General features: G+C 29.2%; 1 protein-coding gene across 1 annotated transcript in view; it reads left to right on the plus strand.

Annotated features, from left to right (window-relative positions):
• The window catches only part of LOC111633882 (DNA ligase 1-like), an 88,623-nt gene that overhangs the window by 57,307 nt on the left and 21,166 nt on the right, over positions 1 to 10,150 (plus strand). Inside the window, exons 9-11 of the mRNA XM_023378524.1 lie at positions 2,958 to 3,059; positions 3,580 to 3,675; positions 6,733 to 6,774. Coding sequence (XP_023234292.1) covers positions 2,958 to 3,059; positions 3,580 to 3,675; positions 6,733 to 6,774 — 240 coding nt within the window. The remainder of the gene's footprint in view (positions 1 to 2,957; positions 3,060 to 3,579; positions 3,676 to 6,732; positions 6,775 to 10,150) is intronic.

The following is a 10,150-nucleotide window of genomic DNA, read 5'->3' on the forward strand; positions in this document are numbered from 1 at the left end:
GTGTGACCTCTGACACAATTCAGACCCTTGGATGGGAACCTCTTTTGCACCCTCCTTATTTCCCTGACATTAGCCCTTCTGACTATCACCTATTTTTAAGCCTAGATAATCATCTGCGAAATTGACAGTTTAGAAATAGAGAGGTTATAGAAACGGAATTAGGGAAGTTTTTCAACTCTAAAAATCGTGACTTTTATAAAAATGGAATTTATAAGCTTGTTTCCCGTTGGGAACAGGTTATTGAATGTGAGGGTGGTTATTTTGATGAATAAATTGTGTTATTTCCTATACATTTTTATGTTTGTTTTCTTTCAACAAAAAACGACAGAACTTTTTTGGTTACCTGATATAATAGTTGAAAATATAAAGTTTTTTTAATAAAATATGATAACATATGGTGCCACCAAAATTTTAAATATTGCTGGGAAAGTTGAGTAACTCGTTGCTGATTTATTTTCTTGTGCACAAGATAACAAAAAAAAATTGAATTTTATGTCTTTTTCTCCTAACTAATCTTTATCTCATCTATTTACATCTTGTTGAATATTTCTCTCTAGCTTCAGTCTAGTTCAATATGTATAGTTGTGAGTGCTGCATAAGCATTTAGAGAAATTCCAGTTTGTGTAAAATTGAACTTGAACAAAGTTTCATGCTCTTACATAAGATGGGGAGTGATTGTATATGAATTGATGAATATCTTTTACATTATTATTTTATTAAAGAAGATAGTTTATCATAAATAAGCAAATCAGTACTTTTTTGAACAGTGCACTTTAATTTGTATTGAGAGTTTATAATTATCATTATCTGAATAATTATTAAGAATTGTAAATGAATTAATTTATAATGAAGTATTTATTTATCTAAAAGTTTTTTGTCAAAAATGTAAGTATTTCAGTGCTGTTTTCTATTTTTTTCTTTTTTTTTTTATTGCTTGACGTTTTCAATATATTTTTGTACTATTTTATTAAACATAATATTAAATTACAGATGATTTTAAAATGTTTTTTTTTTAAATTAATTATTTATATAACTTTTAAGTTGATATTATGTAATTATTGCAGAAATTTTAAATGGCCAAACAACTTTTTATTCAAAACAAAAATTGTAATAAGTGTGAATTTATAAAATTCACACAGAAATTTTAAAATATTATTTACATTTAAATATATTATAATATGAATTTTTATTCTTTTTAGTTCCAAAGGAGGGACAGGAAAGGGTAAGAAAAATCAAAACTGGTGTACAGTTTGTGAATGTCCGTTTGTTGGAAATTTCTTGTCCCATCGTCGTACTAAAGAACATCGGGTAATTGATTGTCTCTAGTTTAAAAAGATAACTTTTTTACAATGTTTTCATAATTGTAGCTGAGCAAAAACTGTAAAAAAATATTAGCTGAGGTTATTTAAAACTGTTTGGTATGCCTAGGCCCTTGTAATATACACTGCAATTTAACCACCCAACTATTTAAAACTGAACATTATTAGGTTACATTTGCTTCCTAAGATATAGACTGAGAAAAAGTGACAGTATTTTACTTATTTTAAAGACAAAATAATCAATATTTGTCCAGCTCTTATTTGGTATTTAGTATTTTTCAAAACTAAGTTATACTTTACATATTTAACACTGTTAACCAGAAAGGTATAGTTCGTGTCACTGTCTACAGGAGAAACAGAGATGTGTGCTAGGGAGCCCAAGGTGAAGACCCATCCCATATTGAGAGTGATGAAGGAACATTCGAAAATACTAATACAGACTAGTCAAATTTAAACTTATTGGAACCATTGACTTTTAATTTGGCGCTGCAATATGGTTGTGAAAGAAGTGCCATGAAAGCAGGGAACAACTTAGTAATTTCAAATGGAACTCCTAATCATTTTATATTTCTGTATTCTTTATTAAAAATAATAAACTTTTATTGAGAAAATTTTCTAAAAAGAAAATGGCAATTTAAAAAGTTATGAGCATATGTATATATACATTTTGAATGGTTAACAGTCTAATAAAAATCCAAATTCTATGAGGTTTCTTAAAGGATCAATTTTCGTTCCAAAAACCAACTATGTTTCAAGAATGAATTGTGCTCAAGTTGAAAAAAATAAAGGAACAGAAATTAATTAGCTCATAAAGTTGCATTTTTTTTATTAGACCATTATCTTTCAAAATGTACTGTACGGTACAGTCGACAGCAAAAGTAAACTGTCAGCTGAATTTAGAATATATTATTTTATAGATACATATGCATGGTGCATTTCAGATCGTTCACATTTATTTATTTTTATGAAGAATTTTACTTATTGTATCAAATATATCTTAAAATACAGTAGAACCTCGATTATTTGCCCTAATTGGGGACTGGGGTTGGTCGGATAATTGAAAAGTCAGATAACCGAAAAGTATGAAAAAATCCATTATTAGTGTAGTATATTATTATATCCCAAGTAATTAGTATATTAGTATATCGCTATTAACCTATTTTGCGTTGAATTTTCATCGATGTTAAGCCTAACAAAAATTTTTTAAAATAATAATCGTCGCTATTGTATCGTTAAAAATTAGAAAATTAAGCTTCGTTTAAATACTGGCTCCCTTTCATGGTCGAATGAGTGTTGCCAGCTAAAACACGTAAAAATAATATTGAAGTAGCCAAGACATAGCCAAATATTGTAGCGCCACATCACTAGCGAACATTTGAAATTTGCCGACTAGGACGGTCGGTTAACCGAGGGGTCGGTTGATCGGGGGGCGGATAATCGAGGTTCTACTGTATTACTTTTCTATACGTGTATATTTAATGAAAATTCAAATTTGTTGTTATCATGTTGTTTATCAAGTACAGTGAGAATTGCTCTAATTTGTTCTAAAAGCATTTTCAAATTCATCATTTTGATATAGCAACAAATTAAAATTAAAGATACAGATTTCAGTGCAAGTTATTTTATTTATAATTTTAGAGAAAACGTGACAAAAAATATCCCAAATGTCGACCATGTAGAATGGGTTTTAGCAATCCAGAAGAGTATAAAGACCATTGTACTACAGAAGAACATAAAAAAGTTAGTATATTTTGATTTATTATTTCTTAAACTGTTTAAATTTATTTTTGTGATACTAATTATTAATTATACAAGTGATCAGACTAAAAAAATATACTTGTGTGGAGTACTTTTAGTGGTGTCAGTGAGGATTTTCAAATGTTATTCCTCAAGTCTATAGTAAATAAATATCAGATTTAAATATTTTTTATGATGCATATCAGGACTGTGATAAGAAAAAAGCATTACTGGTTTGTGGTGTTGTCAAATTATTTTTTCACAAGTAAAGTTTTTGTTTGATCACTCAGTACATAAAAATTTGAGATTCACTCTTAAGATTAAAAAATTATTCATTTCTGGATTAATCTAGTAGGAAATTAGTTGTGATATAATCATTTTAAATTAGTGTAGCTAATTAATTATTAAGTAAAGGGTTACTTGAATGTTTTTAGTACCTGAAATGAAAAATATTAATAAATTTATAAAACAAATTAATTTTCTTGTTGATGATATATATAGTAATAAATGTAATAAATTTCAGAAAGCTTCTCAGTTTCATTCTTTCCGTTCTCAAGATTCTGATGACGACTTCCTTATTGTTGATGCAACCGGAATATTTGAAAGTGAAGATAAAAAGGTATCACTTTTCTAAATTTAATAGCAAGAAACATTCCATCATCAATTTTCATTTGTAAAATGCAAGTTATAATTCAAAATGTTTTAATTATAATAATATAATAGAATCTGTTTGTTGTAATCATGGATATTGCTATCAGTCATTTAATGTTAAAAAAATTGGCAGGTCTGAAAACATGTTAAGCTAAGAATATCCTTATAAAACTGCTTATTGTAATCAGATTTTCAATTATAGTTATCAGATTTTCATTTCATCTTCATTCTTATCAATAGGCATTTTAACTTGTTGAACCTGATTATTCGAAAAAACGTGACTGATAAATGAAAACGCATATATTCATAAAACATTATTTTATATAATAATTCTCATATACTGATATATTGTTAAATCAAAGCATTCTTTTAGTTTTATTTCCAAAATAGTGATTTATTGTTAATCAATAAGGCATTTTGTTGGCTGTACACTTACTTTTTATGAATATGAGTAATTTTTCCAGCATTTAAGGTCTTATTATTCATTTGTCTAGATTTAGTGTCTCTTTAGAGAATAGTGAAATTGTTGAACAATCCTTACTTGGTAAGATCTGTTTTTAGTTTTCTATAAAACACTCCCAAGATCATTTCCATGGAAAATTGATGACAGAAATATAAAGAGATTACTGTATTAGTCATAAAACAGTTATGTAACAACATAAATAAGTGTCATGCCCTATAGTTCCATAGTTCCAAAGAATTTTCTGCTATATCTTTGGCTTTTATTAATACAGAAGTGTTTCTAGAGTACAGAAAATGCAATTTATATATATGTATATTTTAATAATTGATTATTAAAATTTGGCAAATGATTATCTAATATGTTTTTTTAATTAATAGATGAATATTAAAACTTTTCTACTTTTAAGTTAAGTGTAACTGTCTATTATGAATTGTTTGAATATATAATTTTTTAAATTACTATCTAAGCATGTGTGTCTAAGAAGGAATTTTATTTAAACCAAATGTATACAAATTCTTAATTTTGATACTGTTTAATTTTATTTTTATCAATGTCAATATTTCCATAATTCTTGATAGTATTGTGAGAATTCACAGTGCTGAGATTATCTCTTGAGTCACCTCTCTGCGAATTCGGACCCGGGAAGTCTGCTCACCTTGTCAGTGGATGGCTTAAAAGTTATACAGTGGTACCTCAGGATACGAACGCCCCAGCATACGAAATTTTCAGGATACGACATGAAATTCGAACAAATTTTTGCTCCACGATGCGAACAAAAACTCACCATACGATGTTACATTAGTTTGCAGCACCATTTTTTATTCACTTCTGTTCATTGGTCTCAGTCCACGTGTTTGCTTCGTCGTGGAAGGATATCGCTCGATAAAGGAAATCTTGAATTATTATCAGAAAGCGACTGGTTTTATTGAAAAGAAACATCCCGAAAAGGTTCACACTGGCCGTATTGCTGCTCAGAGTAATGACATTTGCCTAAGTCATTTTAGAAACATTTTAAAAAGTAGGCAAAGCCAAACCTCTTTGATATTTTACCAAGCGACCTCTATCCAGTGAAAGTGCTGGTGGAAGTGAAGGAAAGAAAGCAAAAAGCAGTGAATAAAAAATTTTTAAAAATATATAAAACAGAAAAATTTTTTTTTATCTTTTATAAGTTATTTTTAAGTTATTGTTACATTATGTAATGTAAATTAAGTTTTAGTATCATTTCCCCTCTTTCTCTCCTTTGCCACCAGTTTACATGTCCACCGTGGTCTATCCTCAGAGCTAAAGTGCAAATAAAACTACATTTTCTTTATTAATTATTATTCTATTACAGTTATTTATACATTTACAACTACAAAATGCATTTTTCAGTGTTTTCCTTACTATAGTTAATTTTTTTAATTTACTACTTAGCTTTAATTTGAGTATGTTTTTCATGTTGGAACGAATTATTTGGTTTTACATGTAATCGTATGGGGGAAAATGATTCACCTTACAACATTTCCGTGATACGATCTCAGTTTCGGAACGGATTAATTTTGTATCCTGAGGTACCACTGTATTTGTGTTAGGAAGACTAACAGATTGCAGGATCTTCATCTTCTATTGGGATTCCTGACACCAGCTAAATTTTATGCGTTTAGTTCGTGATACAAATTATATTCCATTTCATCCCCTATGGAAGGTCTATAGTTCGAGTGAGGAGAGTTCACGGAGTCATCAATATGGCAACCAACCTCTAAAGTATAATTCCATGCAAAATCATTTAACTAAACAACAAAATTTAATGACATAAAGGAAACAGGAATTACAAGATAAATGAGATTAACATTTCCATCCAAAATACAATGAGAAAATTCTTAACTACTATTGAATCTACTAAGTACACCTCTACTGAGTCGAGAGAGAGTTTACAAAATATTGCATAATAACCTCTTAGAAGTAATTAGACATCTTTGGTCGAGACTTCCTTCTTTCATCGATGGTAAAGGCAGGGAGGAGCGAGAATCTGCACAGACAGGCTATCTCAGTCGAACAACGGACGAGAGTCTTGAAACTGGGCTGTTTGTCCTTTTTATTTTTCCAATCTTCTTCTCCAGTCAGGAGTCAATTTGTTGCTCTCATGGCAGGATTCGTGAGATGAGGCGTACTCCTGATTGGAGTATGACTCATCTCATCATCAACATGAGAGAGAAAAATCTCTCCTCAGGAAATTGATACGTAGAAAGGAAATTCTACTTCCCTCTTCTCTCTGATTTCAGAAATAAATGAAAAATTTTGTCAGTTAAATAATTTGTAGATTCATTAAATAATTAAAACAAATTCTGGAAAGCTAACCAAAGGTTTAGCTTTCCAGAATTTGTTTTAATTATTTAAAACGTAGTTCAACAAAACAAAAATATCTCTGGAAAACTAAACCAAAGATTTAGCTTTCCAGATTCTCACATCATAAAACATAAAAGTCTTCATTTTCAGTCAGAAAAGTTTGTTTGATTTAAGGTTAGATTTAAATTTAAAAAAAATAATAAATATAATCAAAACTAAACTCTCAATTACTTTCAGAGGCAGCATGAAGAAAAAGTAGCTCTTGCTATAAGTGAACAGGTAAAATATTATTTGTTTTAATTATTTACTTATTTTTGATTTACAATATACAATTTATATTTTAATAAAAACATTTTTATTATTATTTTATTGATGTGAATAGATTAACTGAATATTTTTTATCTAAATGCTTACTTTAAATGCTTATATATTTTTACAGACATTTGAAAATATTAGTAATTGTAATAATTTATTTAATGAGCAAATTTTTATAAGTAAAAAAATTTATTCAGTTAATTTTCTAATAAATTAGTTAAGCTTGAGAAACTTTTGGGGGAACTATGAAATGAATATTATTCAAGTTAAAAAGAAATATTTACAATTAACACACAACATTCTGCAATATGTTATGAGAGCTGTTCCAAAAATACGGGGACTGGTAAAACTGTATGATTGTTATGAAAACAAGTGGTTTGTTTCTGTTGGGGAAAGATTTCTGCAGATGTGATGGGTTAATTGGAATGAAAGCATTATGCATACATCATTTTTGTGTGTGTGTGTGAGAAATATAACAGTTTATGGGAAGTGCATGTGAGAGTGGTGGATGAGAACAATCTCTAATCATCAGACAAAAGGTGGCAATTGCATTTTGTGTGTAGTTATACAAAAGTGGCCAGGAAATGTTTCAGATGATTCAAGATGCATATGATAAAAAAGCATTGAGCAGATTGGTTGTATGTATTCAAGTGGTGAAAACATTTCAAGGATGGCAAATATAGTGTGTGGAATGAGCTGAGAAATGGACATCCATCAACATCTGTAGATGAGGAAAACATTGTGAGAGTTGAACAATTATCGAAAGACGGTAGATGTAGCAAGGTAACTTGAAATTATAAAAGTGTACCTACACATTATGTGTACTACACAGATGGATGCCATGTGATTTTATTGAAGAACAAAAACACGATGCCATGTAAAACTTTGAAGCTTTTCTTCTGAAAGTAGAATTATATCCTGACTCTTTGAATTGAATAGTCACCACTGATGGGTCTGAATCTTGAATCAAATCTTTTGATCCCAAAACAAATAACAGTCAGGCATACGAAAATATCAATTCACTGCCTCCCAAGAAATTTTGGGTTTAAAATTTTTCAAAGAAATTGGTGTTGATTTTGTTTTTTTGACACTTGTGGGATATTACTGCAGAATTGGGTTTCTGAGAATAAACTGTCAATGCAGAATGTTGTGCTAAAGCTTTTTCAGTTTGTCTGAAAGGAGCAATTCACAAGAAAAATTGCTTAATTAAGAATGGTTTCTTCTTCAGGCCTCTTATGGGTCAAGTAGCTATGCAGGCTTTAGAGAAAATTTGTGGTAATTTCTTAGTACATCCTTCATACAGCTCAGACCTTATACCCTGCAATTTCTGAGCTTCTTTAACACTAAAGAAAGAGGTGAGAGGAAGTTTAACACAAATTAGAAAGTGAAGGCTTCCACATCTAGTTTCTTAAAATGGTTTTTCACAAAATGAACTGAAACATTCTGTAAACAGTATATAGCAGGCAAGGGCTGCTATTTTGAAAGGGAAACCCCATATCAACTTTTCAAGTGACTTGACCTTGGAATAGTGGCTTTGGTCTGTTTTTGGGATAGCCGATGTACTTTTCAAATAAAATACTAAATGACAAGTAAAAATTCTTATTAGAACAAGTTTGACAAAAAAACTTATCATGATAAGAATTTTGTATATACCAAACTGATATTGACATTATAATAAAAAAATTTTGAACTCTCACTTTATTAATATATTTGTGTAAAAATAACAAAAAACTAAAGTATTAATAAAGTTTAAATAAGTATTATTTTAAATGAATAATATTAAATCTATAATTTTGTTAATATCATAATAGTACCTTTATAAAAAAAATCTCTTTCTGCAAAAAACAAAAATAAAATTATTTCTTATTTTAATTAATTCATTCAATATCTATTGTTGATGATAGTATCAATTGATTTTATAATGTGTATGTTAATAGAATGTAAGTAAATAAATTTGGAAATTGTCTAATTAATATTAAGTGTATTTTGATAATTATGTTCAGCTGGGAGAAAGGAATTTTTAGGCAGTTGAATGTTGTTATATTTGCAAATATTCTAAGTATATTGCATCTATATATACAGTAGACCCCCTTATAACATAGTAGATACATTCTGTATTTTATGAATTCTATGTTGTACGAGTCACTTAAATACATGAGTCAATCACAGCCCGGCACGTATGCAGTTTAGGGACTATGGCTGTTTGAAAGGTTTTCTTCATAAAATTAATCGATTCTAGACTAATTTGACTCAACATTTCCAAAACACTTATAATTTTTTGAGAATAATCCATATAAACTATGCTATAAACAAAAAATTGTAGGATTACTTATTGAGTGTGCATCATTTGACGATGACATTGCTTAAGCTTGTTTTCGTCATGGAGCGGCGCACCAAATGGCGGGCGCATTTTCTGATAAGTTATTTTTCTGCAAAAAATTTGCTGAACTTTGGAGACATCATTAACATAAATATAATTTTTATGGCCATTAAATAATAGTTTTTAGTAGGTCTGCTGCTCATTTAAACTCAATGGTTTGTACAATATCCGCTATTGGTCTAGATTTGACCAATCCTGTCACGACACGAGTCGGCGATGACGTTTTACTGTATCATACAGGTTTCTTTTAGCGTGTTTAACAAATACAATCGCAATTTTTTTGCCGTTTTATATGAATCCGTATTATATGAACCTGTGTTACAGGGGAGTCTACTGTATATATAATCTTGTGTGTTTGGTGTCATGAAAGTTTACATATAAATATATCATACATCAGGTACAACTGAAATATTTCTGAACTGTTTTAACAAAAAATAAGAGTTATTAGACCTTATTACTTTTTAAAATATTACCATTATTCCTAATACAGTGAACATCATTTTTGAAAGATCACCTGAAATTCTTTTTTTGGAATAATGCATAATTTTGTGGATGAACTTGTTTAACATTCTCAATGGATTCAAAATGTCAACTTTTCAGTGAGTTTTTTTGCTTTGGGAACAAAAATAAATTACTGGCTCGGGATTAGGGAATTCGATCCCGGTCCTTATTTCTAATCCCGGGATTTCGGGATTATACTTATTCGATCCCGGGATCCTGGGATTATTTCAGTATTGAGGGTTAATAAAAAATAAGAAAATCTTACAGAAATTAAAAATCAAAATTTAGACAAAAATCAACGTATTTTACGGTATACACCTAGTTAATTTAATCACTCTAATTAATCAGACTTACAGTCAGACTAACCAGACTTAAAATCACTGTCTTCATGTTAAATTTATTCTTTTTTAAGCATCACTGAGATCTCTTTAAACTCACATAAATTGAAAAAACTTTTAT

This window comes from Centruroides sculpturatus, unplaced genomic scaffold, assembly GCF_000671375.1.
Source record: "Centruroides sculpturatus isolate CEXI.00-Female unplaced genomic scaffold, Cexi_2.0 scaffold800, whole genome shotgun sequence".
NCBI lineage: Eukaryota > Metazoa > Arthropoda > Arachnida > Scorpiones > Buthidae > Centruroides > Centruroides sculpturatus.